At 40.9% G+C, this 21,618-nt stretch overlaps 1 protein-coding gene across 2 annotated transcripts in view; it reads left to right on the plus strand.

Moving 5' to 3' along the window:
* The window catches only part of UBAC2 (UBA domain containing 2), a 170,502-nt gene that overhangs the window by 110,883 nt on the left and 38,001 nt on the right, over positions 1-21,618 (plus strand). For both annotated transcript variants that reach the window (XM_027557885.1, XM_027557886.1), the window contains one exon: positions 18,842-19,087. In XM_027557885.1, coding sequence (XP_027413686.1) covers positions 18,842-19,087 — 246 coding nt within the window. The remainder of the gene's footprint in view (positions 1-18,841; positions 19,088-21,618) is intronic.

A 21,618-nucleotide genomic window follows, 5' to 3' on the forward strand; every position in this document is an offset into this window, starting at 1 on the left:
GAGCAGCCTGAGAATTTACTCTTTCATTTGTGATACATTCTCTTTCTCTTAACAGTGATAATCTTCAGTCCTTTTTTTCCTAAAACATCCAAAAATTTGACAAGTACCTTATTGTATTACATCTCATTGTGTTAGTTTTCTGTTGATTGATTTGCTGTCATTGTCTGAGCCATTCTTTAATATAAACTCACTATGTGACTCATTTGTTTTAAGACATCCCGTTTTATTTCTTTATTCTGTTTGCAGACTCCTGGTTTTCAAATAAGTTCCTGATACCACCTCAGACAGTTTCATTTTGTGACATTCAGTGTTCTAGAATTGAAGGTTGCATTTCTCAACTCTTTCTAGTCTTTTTAAAATCTTAAGTTTGTGTGTTGTGGTCAGTCTTTTCTAGTACACATGCTTAACAGGTGGTAAGGGGCTGATTTAATTTCATAAAGGAATCCGAAGTTTAACAAATTTTTAACATTAACATTCAGAAGAGTGAATTGAGTTGCTCGATATTTGAAATATAATTTTCAGATGAATGTAGCTTAGAATAGTCCCATTATTAATAAATATCTCTGAGCCAATTCAATCTTCACTTTATTGTAAGTAATTCAACCAGGGTTACAGACCTCCTGCCATTACACAAATCTGATAAATCTTCATATCAACCTTGTTCTTTATTATTATCCCACTGTAGTTAGATGATACTAATTGTGTTGACTTAAAATGATTAGTGTCAGTGATAATTACCCCAGTTTTCCTTCACATTATATCATAGATGTTAGTGCTTGTTTTGAATTTAATGAATATCTTGTTTCTGACTTTTTCCAGAGAAGCGCACTTTTATTATGAAATATTTAATATAATATGGTATACTTTAGATAAGGATAATTATAAAGGAGGGTGTTGTTTTTGAGTGTTTGGTTCACACACCACTGATTATAGGATCGAGGTCTGAGATTCATAAAGCCACAACTTGTCCCAGATGTCTTCTTGCTCAACGTGACTCCTCCTCTCCCCATATTTATCAAGCAACTTCCTTTTTTTGTTTTTTTTGGGGTTTTTTATGTTAAAATACTAAAAATAAAATAAAATTTTTACTCTCCCCCCAAAAATGCACAGATAATATTCAGTGTTTTGGAGAAATACTAGAAAACCTGTTGATAAAAGATCACCTTTTAGCTCTGAAATCAGTAGTTCTCCTAACATACTGTGTGTAGTAAGGAAGTAATTTTATTTCAATCTGTGTTTTTAAGAGAAAGAGCTTTTTTTTTTCTTATAAAGAGAATTTGTATAAACATAAGTAATGTGTTATCTGCTGTCATAGAAACCAAAACCTTTACTCATGCTTTTCTGAAAAGCTGCCAGCTTTGGGTTATTTTATTTAGTTATGGGTGGATTTATTTTGCTTTAGGCCAGTTTTTCTCTCTCCTTGTGTCACCCATCCTGTCATGATTAGAAGTGTTTCTGAATACCCAGCTTAAAAGTATCCCACTGATTAAAAGAGGAGAAGGAGGGTGAATTCCACTAGTACAGTATTTTGCTAGGTTGGGAGTGATGTCGCTGAAAAGAATAAGACTTAAGTATTTTTCCTGATTGGAGAGGGGTTAGGGAAGTGTGTTTAGCTTTCAAGCAGCAATAACGAGTTGATTTGCCCAGAACAGCTAGGATCCGTTTTGCGATCCCTTGGGGATTCCAGTTGCTGCCCAGAAAGTATAAAGGGCATTTGGTTTTGCATAAAGATTGATATTACTCACATGTAACATTGATACCTATTTTAATATCACATTGTTTTTCCATCGACCGTTCTGGCTTTGAATACCAACAGTTAATGCCTAAAAATATGACTGTTTCCTTGAAAGTTGGCAGAATTGTATAATAATTGATATAGTACATAAGTGAAATATTTCCATTTAAATGGGTACTTCAGAAATATTAGTCTGCACTTCCTTGAGTCCTATTCCCACCTCATGTCTCACTATTCTTCATGTCTTTTTTTTTCTCTTCTTCATGTCTTTTGTGAGAGACCTTCTTTGGAGGAAGTCACTCTACTCCACAGTTCCACTACATTTGTTACATGTTAATAAGACTTTTTTCCTTAGAGAAAACATTGGTTACTTATTGAACTTTAAGTTCTTTGTATGGTTCTGAAGAAAGCCTTCAGGCCGTCTGTAGCCCTGCACTTCTTCATTTTCTGCCATCCTCTGAATCATAGTAGTGAGTCATTACCACCGGGATGTACCCTAAGTCTCAAAAGCTGAAGTCTCAGGCCTGAGCTGATTCTGGAATGATTAAAATAGAAAGAGCCTGCTGTTGCCAAGTTTTCTCTTTTCATAATTCATGTCTTCATCATCGTTTGGTCCTCTTTCAAGCTGTTTGAGAGCAGGTGAAGAGGCAGGCCTGTCTAAGAGACCTGTCGCTTTCACAGTCTAGCCATTTCCTGCATTTGTTACCTGCTCTGTACAGTACGTCAGACTTTGATTATCTTACAATCAAGTCACCGTAGTGTGAAAGAAAATCTGTCCTACCCAGTAACAAGATTAGAAACATAGATTCATACCAGATTCATTAGGACCTTGGACGTGGTCTGAGTTTGTATGTTTTTTCTATAGGCAGTGGGTGTAGATCTTTAAAGAGTAAATCTTTAAAGCTTTTCAAACAAAAACTTCATGATGGTGTGAGATTATAGACGTCTTATTAGGGTTTGTAAGTCACAGAAGCGGGGAAGGAGAGAGTTGAGCAGCCTTGAAGGAATCAAGATGGCACATCTGTGGGCAGTAATTTACCTGTCTCTCTTCCCCCCACAAGAGTTTTAAAGACAAAAAGTAAAACATCATCTGATGGTAACTGTAAAAGAAAAAGCACCAAACAGAACCTTATGTTGATGGGCTTTCCATGATAAATCATTAAGGGAAAAAAGCTCACGGACCTAGCGGAATCCACTGTGGAAATCAGAACTTCTTTGGAGAAAGTTTTGGAGCCCTGACCTGTTTCCCAGGTGAATGAGGATGGGTGTTGATTCTGCTCCTTTTCACATCTTTCTCTGCTCTTCACTCTTTCTTTTCTTCTTCCTTATTCTTTCTTCCCTCAGATATCTTCTCCCAGCTCACCAAAGGAAGGGTACAGCATGGCAGATCATCATCCGATGCCCAAGGTTTTCAGTTGAACCTGAGGGATTGAGATGATTTTTTAGCATTTCATTGAAAATGAGGACAGAAGCTGCAGAGGGAAGTCAAGGGTGGTCAGAGCTGTGAGGTGGGTTGGGCTTGTGAAAGAACCTCGTGTAGAAGACAGTGGATCCTTAGGAAGCAGCCATATGTAGAGGGTGCTTTCACCATCTTCTAATTAACACAGTATTTACAATCCCACCACCAGACTGAGTGCTTATCAGTCCATTGTACAGTGCCCCCTCTCTCTCTGATTCTTTCACACCCTCTCTTTCCTCCCCCTTCTTTTCCCTCCCTTCCTCTCTGAGCCCCCTTCCCCTATCCTGACCCTAGGTAGCCTGGACCTACTGAAAGAAACCTTCTGTCCTCTTCTTTGTTGAAACAGTTGCAACTCAGTCCACTGCTGACAGAATGTTGTCTTAGACAAGTGTTGCACGGAGAGTGACTTTTAAATGTTCAATGCCGAACAAATGAAATCATGCCAGTGTCTTGATAAAAACCGGCACAGAGTGCCTCATAAGATACAGCTATATAATTGGCATTACTGTCACCTATCTTTTACCTATAGGCAAAACCTTGGCCTCTTGCAGAGCCTTTCAAAGTTAGGCCTCCTCAGGTCCCTCTCTCAGCCCATGGACACTGTACTCCGGAGTCGCTGAGCACTTTACCCCTCTGACATCTCATGCTGTCTTGAGATTCTTTGTCATCACTTATTTTTCTTTAACAAACCCATGGCACATGCTATGTCCCACCCATTGGTAGTAGATTATATTGTTTGTTCAGCTGTTTTGTTGGTTGAGAGTATTTGCTGCCCCATCTCCCTAGACCCCTCTCTGCAGGGCCTCTAGGGGCCGTGTGAACATCAGACTCCACTCTGTGACTTATGTGAGCCACCAGACTATGAGCAGCAGTGATGGGTGCTTCTCAGGCAGAAGTTTTAAGCACCCTTGTGTGGTCCCACCATTGCTCTGTTCGTTTTGTCATGAGAAAAACACGTGCCAGATAGACGTTGCTCCCTCAGCCCAGATCCCAGAATGAAGAAAACACACAGAGCAGGGCCATAGCCAACATGCAAGATGAGTGAGAAACAGCCTTTGTAAAAACAACTGAAATTTGGGATAATTTGTTATCACCGCATAACCTAGAGAAAGCAGACTAACACAACTCTTTTCTAAGCACTTTACAAATACTATTTATTTAACTAGTCCTCCTAAAAACCTGATATTGTAGACCCTGTTGTCCCCATTTTATAGATAAACTGAGGCACAAAGAACTTATCTGCTAAGAATACAAGCTGATACGTAGCAGAGACAATGTTCAAATGCAGGTTCTGGAGCTTTAGCATCTGTGCTCTTCAGAGGTAGCTTTGCATAACCATATGGCAGTTTCTTCCAGCCATCTCCATTCTTTCACCATTAGATCCCTTCTTTTCCTAGAAAATCGTATTCATTTAAGTTCTAACTCTGAAGCCTTCTCTGAATCTGCCCTTTCAATTTAGAAACTATACATTATTCTTTATCATCCCCAGTGCCAAACAAAACATCTGGCGTTTCATCTATATTCTAGAAATACTTGCTGAGTTTCTAAAAACTCAGATAAAATTCAGTATTATCAAATAATCATTTCTGTACAACAAAACACTGCTATTCTTTGTGATTGTCAGAATGTTGTCAATGTGTACTGCCTCATTAGGTTCTTGACACACACTCTGCAGTGGTGGGGAACCTAGGCTTCTTGTTTTAAAACTGAAGCTCAAGTTGCACAACTGCTGGGCGATTGAGCCAGGACCAAAGGCCACGTGTTCTGGTGGTCCAGTGGGCCCAGTGCCTTCCAGTGCCTATTTCAAGGCTCTCGTCCATGTCTGCTTCAAACACAAGACACTTAGGTACCAGCTGTTCTTAGATCTTCCCTTGCCGACCCCACTAAGGTGAGGCCCTGATCATCATCCATGGAGACTGGATTCTGGAGGGAGATCCTGGTCATAAAGAAGTTTTAAAAGTACCCAGAGGTGCTGAAAGACCCATACCTCCAACAGTTCCCTGCAGCCTTCATTATGAATTTTGTGGGCCCACCAATATCCAAGAAAACTTTATCCTGTTGGCATCCTCTGCTTTCTTCTTAATACGAAGAAATTGGTCTGTAGCTGTATTGTACTTTCTCTTCTAAGACCATCAAAGATATTTATTTAATTGGTCCTCCATATGATGGATTAAGAATGCAGCTCAAACATCACCTTCAACAAACTCATTGTCTTATGTCTCTGGCGTTGTCGTGTACAAGAAAACTAATAGATGGAGAAATATACCATGTTCATGGGTTGGAAGAATCAATATAGTGAAAAGGAGTATACTACCCAAAGCACTCTGTAGATTCAATGCAATCCCTATCAAGCTACCAACGGTATTTTTCACAGAACTAGAACAAATAATTTCACAATTTGTATGGAAATACAAAAAACCTCGAATAGCCAAAGCAATCTTGAGAAAGAAAAATGGAACTGGAGGAATCAACCTGCCTGACTTCAGGCTCCACTACATAGCCACAGTCATCAAGACAGTATGGTACTGGCACAAAGACAGAAATATAGATCGATGGAACAAAATAGAAAGCCCAGAGATAAACCCATGCACCTATGGACACCTTATCTTTGACAAAGGAGGCAAGAATATACAATGGAGAAAAGATAATCTCTTTAACAAGTGATGCTGGGAAAACTGGTCAACCACTTGTAAAAGAATGAAACTAGAATACTTTCTAACACCATACACAAAAATAAACTTAAAATGGATTAAAGATCTAAACATAAGACCAGAAACCATAAAACTCTTAGAGGAGAACATAGGCAAAACACTCTCCAACATACATCACAGCAGGATCCTCTGTGACCCACCTCCCAGAATATTGGAAATAAAAGCAAAAATAAATGGGATCTAATTAAAATTAAAAGCTTCTGCACAACAAAAGAAACTATAAGCAAGGTGAAAAGACAGCCTTCAGAATGGGAGAAAATAATAGCAAATGAAGCAACTGACAGACAACTCATCTCAAAAATATACAAGCAACTCCTGCAGCTCAATTCCAGAAAAATAAACGACCCAATCAAAAAATGGGCCAAAGAACTAAATAGACATTTCTCCAAAGAAGACATACAGATGGCTAACAAACACATGAAAAAATGCTCAACATCACTCATTATCAGAGAAATGCAAATCAAAACCACAATGAGGTACCATTTCACGCCAGTCAGAATGGCTGCTATCCAAAAGTCTACAAGCAATAAATGCTGGAGAGGATGTGGAGAAAAGGGAACCCTCTTACACTGTTGGTGGGAATGCAAACTAGTACAGCCACTATGGAGAACAGTGTGGAGATTCCTTAAAAAACTGGAAATAGAACTGCCATACGACCCAGCAATCCCATTGCTGGGCATACACACCGAGGAAACCAGAATTGAAAGAGACACGTGTACCCCAATGTTCATCGCAGCACTGTTTATAATAGCCAGGACATGGAAGCAACCTAGATGTCCATCAGCAGATGAATGGATAAGAAAGCTGTGGTACCTATACACAATGGAGTATTACTCATCCATTAAAAAGAATACATTTGAATCACTTCTAATGAGGTGGATGAAACTGGAGCCTATTATACAGAATGAAGTAAGCCAGAAAGAAAAACACCAATACAGTATACTAACGCATATATGTGGAATTTAGAAAGATGGTAACGACAACCCTGTATGCGAGATAGCAAAAGAGACACAAATGTATAGAACAGTCTTTTGGACTCTGTGAGGGGTGGGGATGATTTGGGAGAATGGCATTGAAACATGTATAATATCATATAAGAAACAAATCGCCAGTCCAGGTTCGATGCAGGATACAGGAAGCCTGGGGCTGGTGCACTAGGATGACCCAGAGGGATGGTACGGGGAGGGAGGTGGGAGGGGGGTTCAGGATGGGGAACACGTGTACACCCGTGGTGGATGCATGTTGATGTATGGCAAAACCAATACGATATTGTAAAGAATAATAATAATAATAATAATAAAAAGAAAACGAAGTAAAGGATGGCTTTGAGAAGGCTTTAAGGCTACTGTAGAATATATTAAGCTGGGTCAGTACTGCTGCCGGTCAAAGGGAAAAGAAATGGAGATAAGAGGTCAACAAGAAAACACCCAGATGTTTTCATTCTTGATGATTCCTGATAGACTACATGGCAGTTGCCACACAGAGTGCTTTTTCCCTTTTCTCACAGAGTCTTCACATTGTTTCCCTATCAAGAGATAGGAAGCCTTGAATCAGTTTTGATTATGTCTTTCAACAGATTGTTTTGAAATAGAAATGTCCAGTGTTCCTTCCTCTTTGGGGCTGATTATGTTGATATTTTTCTTATATCTTTATGATCAGCTCTGCGAAAGAACTATGGTAAAATCAATGCATGTGATTTTTAATATATTCATTATGTGCGTGCTTAGTCACTCAGTCTTGCTGACTCTTTGTGAACCCCATGGACAGTAGCCCGCCAGGCTCCTCTGTCCATGAGATTATCCAGACAAGAATACTGAAATGAGTTGCCATTCCCTTCTCCAGGGATCAAACTGGGGTCTCTTGCATTGCAGGCAGATTCTTTACTGTCTGAGCCACCAGGGAAGTTGACGTATTCGTTATAAATGACAGCATAACTTATTATCGAAAAGTCTTCTTATGTTAGTTTATGTTAGCTGGAAATATTTTCAAGATACCAGAAGTTTTTTGTTGCTAAAGACTGGTTTCAGTCTGTGAAAATCTCACCTCTTTTATAAAATTTAAGATGAGAAGTATATATCTAGAAATTTCAGTCTTCCTAGATCTTCACGTTTACTTTTATGAAAATTTTTTGTTGTTGTTCATTAAAGTATTACAATACAATAAAATATACCAACTTTAAGTGTACAGTTTGGTGAATTTGGGTACTTGCATACTGTTTTATAGCTACCACAACAATCAGGATAGAAAACAGTCTCTTCTCCCTAAACATTTTTTTTCATTCCTTTTGCTGTCACCCACCTGCCATCCCCAGATAACCACTGGTTTCTTTATGTCACCACAGCTTTGCCTTTTCTAGAATCTCATATAATTTGAATCCTGTAGTATGAAGTCTTTTATGTTCTACTTATTTCACTTAACATGCTGTTTTTGAAATCCATTTACCTTTGATTACTGTTTAATTCCTTGTTATTGTAAATATCAATCCCTAGTATGTTACACTACAATTTGTTTGTTCATTAGTTGGTGAATATTTGGGTTATATCCAGGTTTGATTATGAGTAATGTTGCTGTGAGAATCTGTGTATACATTTCTTTGTGTACATATGTTTTTACTTCTCTTGGGTAAATGCCTAGAAGTAGAATTGCTGGAATTCATCATTTGAAAAATAAATGGTACCATATTATTTTACAAGGTTACTATACCATTTTGCATTTCCACCATCAATATATGAACGTTCCAATTCCACCATCTCCTTGCCAGCACTTGGCATTGTTAGCCATTTTAATTTTAGTCATTCTAGTTGGCATGCAGTTATATCTTGTGGTTTTAATTTGTGTTTTTCTGATGACTAGTGATTTGAGCATCTTTTCTTGTGCCCATTTTGTATTCTGGGTATAAGCCCTTTGTTGGATATATTTTGTAAAAATTTTGTGCCAGTCTTTGGCTTGCTTCTTTGTTTCCTAAACTGTTTCTTTCAATGAGCAAAAGTTTTAAACTCGATTAATTCAATGTCTCAGTTTTTTAAATAGTTTGTGCTTTTGATATCTTATTTAACAAATACTTGCTAATCTGATGTCACAAACATTTTGTCCTGTGTTTTCATCTAGAATGTAATAGTTTTTGCTATTACATTGAGGTCTGAGATCCAATTTGAGTATAATTTTTGTGAAGTTAAGGATTGAGATGTATTTTTTTCCATACAAATGTCTAGCATTATTCCATCAATGTTTGTCAAAAAGGTGTCTCCTTGGCGTATCACCCTGGCTCCTTGATTGAGAGTCAGTTGGCCAGTGTGGGTCTGTTCCTGGACTTGCTCTTCTATCTCAGTGATTTGTGTGTGCTCTTATGCCAGCACCACTTTGAGTACTTTCGAGTATGGTAAGTCTTAAAATCAGGTAATGCAAGTATTTCAGCTTTGTTCGTCTTTTTTCAAAGCTGGTTAATCTATTTTAGAAACTTTGATTTTCTGTATGTACTTCTAAATTAGCCTTTGATTTTCTTCAAAAAAGAAAAAAAAAAGTTAAAATTTAACCTGAGATTGCACTGAAACTATAGATCAATGAAGGAAAGATTTCCATTTTGATGATTTTAAAAATATCGCCACAAATTATTTTGTATTTCAAAAAATGGAACTTAATTCCCCCTCTTCTAGAATGTGAGCTCTACTCAGCGATTCACTTACAATGAATAGAAAATGGCAGAGATGATGGAGTGTGACTCCAAAGGGCAGATCACAGAAGACATATTGCTTCCATATTGTTCTCTCTCAGATCATTCATTCTGGGGGAAGCCAGCTGCCATGTCACAAGGGTCCTGAAGCAGCCCTGTGGAGAGGTCTACATGGCAAAGAACAGTGCCATCCTGGCAGCAGTCAGCACTAATCTCCCAGTTGGGTTTTGAGCTACCTTAGAAGCTGATCCTACAACCCAGTCGAGACTTCAGATGAACATAGGTAGGATGACATCTTGAATGCAGCCTCATGAGAGACCTTGAGCCACAACCACCCAACTAAGCAGTCCCTAGATTTCTGACCACATAAACTGTATGTATATTAAATGCATATTGTTTTAAGCCACTGCGTTTGGAATAATTTGTTATTCAGTAATGTGTAACTAGTACAACTATTTTAATAATATTGGGTCTTCCAATTCATAAACATAGTATGTGTCTACTATGTAATTTTTTAATTCCCCTTTTTAATTTTAAAATTTTCAATGTATAGGCCCTGTACATCTTTCATTAAATGTATTTCTAGTAATTTGTGAGGTTTTGATGCTATTTTAAATGGAGTTTTGTCTCAAATGTTTGTTGCTAGTACATGGAATGCAGTTGATTTCTATATATTGCTATTGTATCCTCGAGGATACAATAGCAATTTATTTATTTATTTCTGGTAGCTTTTCTGTGGATTCTTCAGGGTTTCCTACATATTAATATATGATCAAGTCATCAGGAAATATATTTGGTTTATATGTTTTCTTTCTTCCTTTCTGATCTATGCATTTTATTTTTCTTGCCTTATTGCACTAGCTAAAACCTCTAATATAATGTTAAATAAGAGTGATGAATAGACATCCTTGTCTTGTTCCTGGCCTTAGAAAGGATTGAGTTTTTCCCTGTTGAATCTCTGTCTGTAAATGCATAAGTTATTCTTGATATTTAAATTCATTTTTATTATTTTTAGTCCAATGTAAGAAACAAATTTTAACATAAACCTATTTACTTCCTAATTTTAGTTTTTTGAATCAGTTTATGAAAAGTGAATATAATTATAAAAGAGGACAGTCTCCTTGTTGGAATGGATATTAAAAGGTATTTACCTTTTAGTGTTTGATTAAGGCTTTTTGCCATGTACTAGAGACTCGAGCTGTCTCCCAGTGTATTTTTTCCTTATTAACAGAACCTTCATCTTATTAGGGGCAGCAGGACCTCCAACTAAAAGATCACATTTTCCAGTTGCCTTTGTATCTAGATCTAGCTATCAAGCTAAATCTTGGCATCCTGGCCAGTGAACTACAAGCATACTTATTGGCAGGACTTCTAGGAAGTCTCCTTAAAGTAGCCTTTTGTCCTTTTGTTCTTCCTCATTTTCTTCTCCCCACTGCCTGGAATGCAGTTAAGATGGTTGGAGCATTTCTAACATGAGAGAGAAGTAAATTTCTGTTGTTTTTAAACCACTGGAATTTACAGTTTTCTGCTTCATGCAGAAAACCTCATCCTCTTGATGCATGGTTTACTGAAAGGAAAAGCTTACAGCAGCTTTCTAAGACAGTTTCTTAAAAACAAATAATCTATTATTAGTTCAATTAATTCTGTTCCTCTTCTAATTCAAATTCCCAAGAGTTAGAAGGATACCCAGTGTTTTAAATAGATAGTTCAAAATAATAATGAAAATGAAAAGAGAGCTATGGGAAATTCATCTGAATCACTTTTGTAATTGACAAAGAACAAAATAGCAAGACTCTTTAAATAAGTGCTAAAGCCACTTGATTCTGTCATGAAAAGGACAGTCATTTCATAATTAATCACAAATGGCACAAATAATTTTGGGCGCTTCTGATTTGTGTACATATTCTTTGCATAATAAAATAAGTAATTTCCTTCCTTCTTTCTTTAGCATTTTCAGTGAAGAAGAAGGAGTAGGAAAACAGACAGTTCTTTAGAGCTGGAATTTTCTTTGTTTTGCTCCCTGCCTTTAGAACACAGCCTGGCACATAGTAGAAGTTCGGTAAACATGCACTGAATGAATAAATGAGGCTTCAGTGGGCCTGCTTTCTTCAGGTCGTGAGTGAATATGCAGTCTGTGTGAAGGGGTCCAGGTATCAGAGGGCGTCTCTTCCCCTGTCTCGTCTTTACCTTGAGACCAGTCACGCTCTCCTCCAGGGTGACGGCCCCTGTGTTTGTCCTGCTGTCCCGCCAGATAAATTTCTCACATGTTGGGACCTTGGTTCGCCAGGACTGCGGCAGTGTAGTTTGCCAAGTGGGTCTCTGTTCAGCCATAGCTGACTGGAGAAGGAGATCAGTAGAAATCTGCGTGCTGGTGCCATGTCATGGTTTCTCACCTTTGCTGGCTGTGGCTTCATGCTAACACTAAACAAGACCAGAGGACAGTTGAGGTTTACTCTCTGTAATCAAGAGAGTTCTGCATGGTTCCACCCAGCAAATTAAATTCTTTATCCCCTTTGGCCCAGACTTGCAACTGCAAGAGATCCAGAATGCTCTCTGGTTGCCTGACCCCTGGGGCCCTCTTGCTGACCAGGATTCCCAGTTCCTGCCGCTTGAGTGTTCTGGTTCTGGGTGTACCTGGCCTTCGCAGACACAGCCCACATGTTCCTTCCTGCTGTATCTGAACAGTCTAGACCTGTCTCCCAGCCTGCCCAAGACCCCTGCCACTGCTTCACCCCTTGTCATTGGGTCTCTCAGCTTGATCTGGGGCTTCTGGGCTCTGTGGGCCTGCCAGACCCCTCCCTTAGAATTTCCCCTGGCCTCTTGACATGCAAATCCCAGCAGATGGTCTATTTTTAAAGCCTGTTTTTTTCCCCCGCAAACTCTATGGGGTTTCAATCAAATTCTCATTCAGAAGTCCCAATATAAGAGAGGTTCATGAGATAATGAAAATGAAAGTTAAAAGTAATGTGTAAGGTAGTATAATGAATAAGTATTATTCGTAATTCATAATAATACTCTCTCAAGGCTTTTGATAGTAATGAGGTATAACTTAGGTAAAGTTTACTGTGCTTATCCCCCATTGTCTCCTAGAATAGGGTGATGTGATTATCACGTATTTATAGGAAACTGAATTCTTAAACCTCTTTATATTTTAATCAATAGTCAATCTAAGAAAGAAATGGAAAATTTTATCTGAGCCAACCTGAGGATTATAACCCAGGACAGTCTCCCAGGGAGCTCTGAGATCTGTTTGCAGAGGGAAGGAGGTGACCAGAACATATGTGATGTTGACAGAGGGTGCATGCAATCAAGAACGCATCTTGGCAGAAGGTTGCTGCTATTTGCAAGGAACAGATAGATTAGTTAATGATTTTAGTGCTTTTCTAAGTGTGGGAAAATGCCAGACCCTGAGTTTATGACATTTCCTCCTGAAATATCTAGCTGTCTGAGGGCCAGCTCTGTCTGTTTTCCCAGAGCACAGAGTGCCTCACCCTGAACTTTGTTTTGAGTTCCTCCCAGAGTGTGCTATAGGTCAGCGACTGCAGCGGCTGGTGATTTGATTCTTAGAGAACTGGATGGTGGGCAGCTTTCTTCGTTCTCTCTCTTCCCTTTCAGTCGTAATACTCACTAAGGCTTGGGAAACATTTCATCACCAGCTTTCCCCAGTGCTCTTAGGAATACTCGTTCCCAGGTCAGGAGGATTTCATCATTAGGCTACTCACTGCTGTTACTAGACTAGGCCTTGTTCACAAGCCTCTGAAGCACCCGTCTGACTAGTGTGTTATGGTCTAGGAAATGGTTCCCTCTTGTTGCTTCTTCCCTTACCTGGAGTCACACTGTTGGCTCTTAGAGGATATGCTTTTGGTCAGTTGTTTCACGTCGCCTAGTCGTCATTTATTTTACACAGATTTGGTAATGCAAATAACAATAATCTTGTAAAATAGTCAAAATATAAGTAAAATAAGGTCATAAGTATTTAAGCTATGAATTTCCATTTCGTGTGGCCCAGTATCTCCCCAGGTCATCTGACCAGTCTGTTCTGCATCAATCTCTATCTTTGAGGAGAATGATGTCTTGGCATTGTTCACCTAAGGTGTGTACACGTACAAGGTATGTGGGGGTCATCGTGACCCCCCATAGGATTGAGTAAAGGATGTTATCATCTAAGGAGTTGCCTAGCAGGCGCCAGAAGGAGAAAGATTGATATTTGTGATTGAGCAAGAATTTTTGCCGATGGGGAGGGCTGGGTAAGCACATGACAAAGATGCAGTTCAGTTCAGTTCAGTTCAGTAAAGAAGAGGGGAAGCAACGAAATGGGCAGAGAAAATTTTATGTTTAAATTTTTCTTGTCTTACCTTAACATAAAAATTTTTATTTCATCGCCCAAAACATTTTACAGTAGCACTTTACTTATTTGACGACTTGAGGTGGTGCTGAGGTACCAGAGGCGTGAACCAGTGGATTCTATGTTTTTGTCATATGGGAAGTATGAACTTAGCACCAAAAAAGTGTGTCCTTTGGTACCTTTCCAGTTTCCTTTAAAAGCATCTAAGATGACCATTTAGACCATTCACTCACCATTCTCCCAGCAGACGTTCTTCTAGGTGCAGAGGCCATGAAGTGATCAAAATCAACCAGAATTCTTCCCCTTCCAGAGCATACATACATTCAGATAAGTGAACCTTAGAATAGAGCTTTACGCCAATGAGCACACTTTATCCCTGCCAGAATTTAGTCATGCGTTTGTTCATTGCTGAGTAGAATGTACTAATTCTTCATAGGCTGTCCCTCCTAAAATTGAACACATGATTTCATAATGGTATATGTAATGGTGGGGGGATAGATATGGGCAAGAGAATAAAATTCTTCAGCCTTCCTCAATTCCTTAAAGGAATCTCTGACCTACCCTTCCCATTAAGAACCACCCCCCGCCTTACTAAACTGTGAGCTCCTTAAGTACAGGCAACAATTGTACATTGTCATTACTTTTTTCCTTATTTCTTTAAGACATATGATTGCATAAAACGTGAATAACACAGTTGTTATGTGGGTTCATAATGTATTAGGACAGAAAAGTATCACTGTGAATGAGGGTAATGTTAAATGGAACTCTCCTCTCGTAAGTTTCCTTTATTTTACTTGAAGTATTTTGGTATTAATTCTAAGCACCTTGTGTGTATATTGAAATCCCTAGAGCAAACACAAGAAAAAATATGAGATATTGCTTTAAAAATTCCATTAAAGGAATTAAGATGAAATACTGAAAAGTATTTGCTTAATGCAAAAGGAAATAAGAAAGTAGGAGCAAAGAACAAAAAACAGTTGAGATAGAACCAAACAGCAAAATTCCTCTGTATCAAGGTAAATATATTAAGTGTGAACAGGGAAAGATGCTAATCAAAAGGCAGAGATTGTCAGACTGGATTTAAAAGTGAGAAACTGCTGTGTGCTGTCCACAAGGCACACTTTAAACGCAGACACACACACACGGAAGGCTGAAAGTAACAGGACGGAGAGAGATTAATACGGAAATAGAAATCGGAAGTGGCCACATTAATCTAAGACAAAATAGACTTTGTGAGTATCACTGAAAACAAGGAGACTTTATTGTGATAAAAGGGTCGATGTATGTGTGCCTGATAACAGCTTCCACATACACAAACATGTTCCAAGTACTTGGGGTTAGAACTATGGGCAAATGGATAAATTCACCATCATAGCTGGATACTTTGAGATGAAAAAAAAATAAAAATTAAATTTTTTACTTAATTCAAATCTCACAATTCTGATTTGTTCAGATTTTTTTTCACAGTTCGTGATATTTATGACAGCATTTTGCTGTCTTCAGCTGAATCACTGTGCTTTTGCTGTTGCACAATTCCATTTTCCATCTTCTTTTTTACTCAGACCTTCAGAAAAGGAATCCTTACTTCCTCGCCCCCTTCACGTAACTTTTAGCCTACTGTAGCTTTTAAATTATGAAGTAGATGAATATATGTTTTCTTTTATAATCTAGGCTTTATGGTTCTTACTTAAAAATCCTTTCTCATCCCAGTGCCAAAAAGATGTCCCTTCTATATTTGCGCAGAAAGATGTGCAGTTTTGTAAATTACATTTGTGTCCTTAACCCACTGGGAGGTTTTGTGTGGTATCAGGCAGAGGGGGCTGGTTTGACTTCTTCCTTCCGTGTGGCCTGTGTGTTCTTTTCGTGTGTGACATACCCATTTCTGCTGTGTACCAGGTGCCTTGTAATGGAGTCTGTGTCTCTGCCCTTGCTCTTTACATCAGTTTGACACACTCTAGATAAAGACCTGGGGCTTCCCAGGTGGCACTAGTGGTAAAGAACCCACCTGCCAACGCAGGAGACAGAAGAGACGTGGCTTCAATCCCTGGGTCGGAAAGATCCCCTGGAGAAGGGCACGGCTCCAGTATTCTTGCATGGAGAATCCCATGGACAGAGGAGTCTGGCGGGGTACAGATCACAGGGTCACAGAGAGTCAGACATGACTGAAGCAACTTAACACATACACACCCATAAAGACCACCCTGTTTTGCTTACTCAAACTTTATAGCATACTTTATAATCTGATAAGCCTCAGTATGCTTCCCTGAAATTACCTCATCTATCCTGTACCCTTTATTCTTTATTTTTAAGTCATTTTATCGTGATATATAATACACACCAAAGTGTCCATAAACTCTTTAAGTGTCATGAAGCCAAACAAATCACGATGAAGCAAGCGTGTATGGATTTATTGGCTGGGAAGTACATCTAGTCAGGCCTACATCCCGCTGAAAGATTACCAGTAATCACAAAGGGCAGAATCTCAAGTTCATTTTAGTGCTTCTCTTTATACATGAAGGTGCAGGAATCTGAGGTCACTGAAAGTACTTCCTGAGCTGTGCATCTGACCATCTAGGGACCTGTTTATCTGAAGCAAAGGGTGCCTTCTCCTACGTTTTCATCCTGAACTTTCCCCAGGGCGCACCATCAGTGCGTGACTACCATGGGTTGTGACTTCACCCTTGTGTAATGAGCTGTTTTGTTCTCTTTTTTTGTTCATGCTTTTAAGGATTTCTTTCTCTGACTCTCATGGAGCTAGATGTACATTTCATTTTATTATCTTTCTTGGGACTCTTACACTTTCAGTTTGAGTATTTATATTCTTTGTTCATCCTGGAAAACTCGGTTATTATCTCTTGAAACAAAGTCTTCTTCATACATTTCCTCTGTGGTCTTCTTTTGGAAGCTCCGAAGACATCCACGGAGGGCCTCTGTGTCTGTCTGGAGCCCCCACCATGTGGAGCCCAGGTGTCCCCCGAGGGGCTGCCCTGCCCTCGCCAGAGCCTCCCTGACTCAGGCCCTGCCGAGCCCTTGCCTCCTCCCTGCAGAGGAGACTGGTTGCTTCTGGCACTGAGTCCTCTGATCCTCCCCTTCACTCCCACCTTCCTCTGCCATCCATCCAGGGCCCCTCTCCCACCTGTGGATTTACCCTTCCTGGCGACCGCTAAGTGTGTTTTCCGTTTTGTTGGTGTGGTGAGGATTACAGATGTTCTCTCGTTGCACCGAATCTGAAGCTTGTTTCTGTTTTCGTTTTCTTTGTTGTTTTGTACAATTCACGAAGGAAGTAGCATGGAAACTATTTGAAATCAAAAGTCCTTTTCCATTCGCCTTTTAGCCTCCGCCAGTGTGTCTGTTGCTTCTACCACTGCACCAAAGTTGGTTAATTTTGCCAAATCCAACGGTCATTTTCCTCTCTCACGTCTTATGTGAACTCTGGGCTGCATTAGACATGGCTATTTCCTTCTTAAAACATGGTTCTCTTAGCTTCAGCAGTACTAAACTCTGCTAGTTTTCCTTCTTACTTGCAGCCCCTTCTCAGATTGCTTCACCGGCTTCTCCTACTCTGTCCATCTACAAAATCCTGGTGTATCCCAGGTTCAGTCCAAAGTCCTCTTCTCTCCTCTGTAGTATCCCCTCACCCTCCTATTGTCTCTTCTAGTTCTCATGCTTTAAATGTAGTCTGATACAACAGACTCTCAAATCTTTCTCTCTGCTAACTTTTCCCTTGAGTTCCAGAATTTTATATCCAACAACCCACTTGACGGCTCCACCAGGATTTCTCATAGATACTCCCGAGTTCATTCTTGCATTGCCTTTGCCGTTTTCTCTGCCGGAAAGGTTCTTCCTCCAGTTCATCAAATCACTGGCACCTCATTATCCTTAAAAATTCTGCTCAAGTGTCACTTCCACCTGAGCTAAAGAAGATCCCTGCTCCAAGTCACCTTACTGTAATTCCTTCATAGATCTTACCCGGAATCATTTTATATGTTTGCTTGTTTATTGTCCGATCTCCGTATTGACCATGACTGTCAGAGTAGGGCTTTATGTATCTTGTCTTCTGCTCAGTTTTAAGTGCCTAGAACAGCACCTGGTATATAGCAAATTCTCAATAGATTTTTGCCTAATTAGGTAATTTTATTCATAAAATATTAAAGTGTACTTTTCTCTTACTAGAAAGTTATCAAACCTGCTCTGATTTGATATGAATAACTTCTTATCCTAAGAATCAGATTCATAAAGTTGAAGATTTCTAACAAAGGAATAGCCATTCTCATGTTTACCTAGAAAACCACAGGGACTCTTTAGATTCCTCTTACCATGTAAATTGTCTTAAAGATGAAAAATAGTAAGCAGAACTGTTCATTGCTAACTATTGGCAAGGATTTCTAAATCTAGGAAAAATCAGTACTTGATAAATTTATTAAAATATTATATACATTTTAGATCATCTTTATTTTCTGATAAAGGTATGTCTGGGTCACATCACTGACTATTAGGGTTGTTTTATGTCAGTATGTCTCTCTGATGGCCATCTGCCAATAAAAGTAACCACAAAGTTAGTACAGTGTGAAAGTGTCTTGATAATCAGATATTTTATGGCTTTTTTTTTTTTTCTGAAAGACAACATTGTTTTTAAGTATGGTGCCAGTACTTTCAAGTGTTAAATAGGTAGGATTTTGCTGTCTCTTCTAACTTACTAAAAACACATTTGTTTACTGAGGAGATTCAGTGTTTTGTTGGTTTGGTTTGTCCTGCTTAGTATCCCGCAACTCAGTAAGCATTCTGGTTTTTACCTCACCCTACGAAAGTGAAGGCAAAAGCACCACCTGAAGTATTTTACGGTCACTGATTTCTGTGTCAGATATGTTCCCTAAAAATTTTATGACCTGTCAACAATGCAGTTGGACTCTTTCTCTTCTAGGCTTCTGGGATCTGCTACAACAGCAGAACGCTGCAAGTCCACAGGGTGCTGTATGTGCCCAGTTGGATGGCCAAGTTCTGCGCTTGGACCCTGGAGCCCCTCTTCTCATCCTCGGAGCCCACCAGCGAGGCCAGGGTCGGGATGGGGGCCACAGTGGACATCCAGAGGCAGCAGAGGATGGAGCTGCTGGACAGGCAGCTGATGCTGTCACAGTTTGCACAAGTGAGGCGGCAAAGACAGCAGCAGGTAAACGATAACAATCACAATCGAAAGTTGAGAGGTACTCAGGGGCCTGCGTAAACGTCTCCTCTGAGATCGTACATGTGGTTGGGACCGTGTGTCATTCCTCTGCCTTGCATCATGGATATCTTGACATGTTTCCAAGGTCTCTGATCGCGACTATTCTTAGTGTTTTCTTTGGAAGGTAAAAAAAACAAAGTAACTTGCCACTGAAAGACTGGTCAAACTGGACACTCTCGCTCCACTTCCAATAGATAAGCATGATTTCTTAGAGAAACACCAACCTAGTTAACAAGACGGAATATTTATCTGTTTTTATCATCTTGTAAAAGCCACAGTGTCTTCCTGTTAAAATGCTTATTATTGTGTGCTCTGGAGTAAAGAGCAGATATCAGACTTCTTGATTTTCCTTAGTTGAAATGGAGAGACTATGAAGGTAATAGAAGTTCAAGGAAACAACCAATGAGCCGGTCAGATAAGTGCTGGGTTTTCTCAGCCTTGTCATTAATCGTCAGGAAATATCGAGCACTTGCCCACAAAAACGGCTCCGTCCAAACAACATGATTCCACACTGGTGTCCCCAGGGTTCCTCTCAGTCAAGCTGAGCCTGCTTGGGCGCTTCTGTGATCCAGCACACTGGGCTTGTCATTTCCCGTCTCCATCCCCTTTACCCTCTGGGGTATGAGAGAGAGTTCTGTTCTCTCTCACATCACCTGCCCGCATTGCGTGTGAGAAGTCGATCTTCATTGCATGTGGTCTGGAAAGTGATGTCAGGTGTGACATCCTTGGACGTCAGTGGGTCCCAGAATTTCCATCTAGGGTGGGGAGAAGGGGTTCCCTTATCAGTGGGCCAGGTCTGCAGGTGAGAGAGAAGGAAGTGAAGGCTGGTCCTTGCAGGTGTATTTGACTCCAGAATGTACAGTAAAGGAAGCTGACGCGTGGGGAGACAGACGCGGCTCCTGGAGAGATCAGGGCTGCAGGTATGGCTAGAGTCTGTGTGTAGGGTTGGGAGGTGAACCCAACAGGTCAGGGGTCCCCACCTCTGGGATCTCACGCCTGATGATCTGAGGTGTAGCCAATGTGATAATAATAGAAAGTGCACAGCGAATGGAATGTGCTGGAACCATCACCCCCACCCCCGATTCTTCTTCTGTGAAATCAGTCCCTGGCGCCAGCGAGGGCGGGGACCACTGCAGAGGATCACACCTGGGATGAAATGTAGGCAGCAGACTCAGCCTGTATTTAGTAGGAGGAAGAGGGGAAAGTCTTTGAGGAAATGGAAGGAAGAATGGTAAGGATGAGGACTCAGAATAATCAGCGTCCAGAGTGATAATGAGTATAAATACTTTCTAATAGCCTGGACAGAGCTGAGAGGGAGAGAAAGAAGTGTGTGTGATCTGAGATGGCTGGCTCAGCTAACGAGGGATTCAATGGCAGCACCATCCCATCAGCACAGAAGAGCAGACAGGGAGAAGTACATTGACTGGGGTGCCCGTGGGCTGCCTGAGAGGGGGTTCCCTGAGCAAAACGGGAGGTTGTGTTTCTGAAGTTGGCGTCCCCAGCAGATTCTCACATGCAGAGCTGATGCGACAGCACTGTTGGGATGATCACAGCGTTGGGGGAGCAGTGGTGAATGACAGAGGGGGCCTTTGAGCACCAGTCACAAGGAAGGTCTGAGAGCTAATCTTATGGCTCAGGAGCCCTGGCGTTGACAGAGTGTCTGCCAAAGTGTCTCCAGTCCGGACAGACGCAGGGGTGGACTTTGGGTCTTGAGAGCTGCACTCCGTCCACAGAGCGGTGTCCCTTGACACCCCACAGCAGGAAGACTGAGTACCACTCCTGGCGGAGGTGGGGCCTGAGCACCGCCTCTCATGCTGCTGGGAGCTTCGTGTTTCACTCAGGTTCCTGGAGCAGCTCCTCCCGGGTGGCAGGGGCACTCTTCCCAGGGAAAACCTTAAGCGGAAGGTCCGAAGGACTGACCGCCTCCCCTCCTGCGGCAGCCCGCCTCGACGGCACCCTGGTGACCAGCCCCTCCTCTGTGGTCCACTTAAGAGTCCCGGCCCCGCCTGGAAGGTGACTGGATGAAAATACAGGTGCTCAGCCCTGTGGCGTCTGGGTCCCCAGTCCCCGCGTCCTTCCTGGGCTGTGTCTGCCACACATGTGTCTGCCACACATGTGTCGGCTAGAACACAGGTGAGGAGGTTTAGGAGATGCCCTCGCAGGTTACCCGAGCGCCATACCGGGTCTTCCCTCCCACATTGTGTGCCCTTGGCTGAATTTTTCCTAATGATCAGGGTTAATTACTCCTGCAGGATAATGACTCCTTCCCTTGCCTACTTTTTTTTGGTCAGAAGAGCCCAAACTGACAGGACCACAACGGTCACTTAAGAAGTAGCAGTGTTCTTGCTTTGTCCCCTCTGGAACCTCCTTTCCTGTGAGCCAGGCTCTGTAAACCAGGGAGTCCAGGGTCATGGGACAGGGAGCCCAGACGCCCCAAGTGGGTCAGCAGGAGGGCGATCGTCAGGGCCCCTCTCCTC

The sequence above is a fragment of the Bos indicus x Bos taurus genome, chromosome 12 (genome assembly GCF_003369695.1).
Source record: "Bos indicus x Bos taurus breed Angus x Brahman F1 hybrid chromosome 12, Bos_hybrid_MaternalHap_v2.0, whole genome shotgun sequence".
Lineage (NCBI taxonomy): Eukaryota > Metazoa > Chordata > Mammalia > Artiodactyla > Bovidae > Bos > Bos indicus x Bos taurus.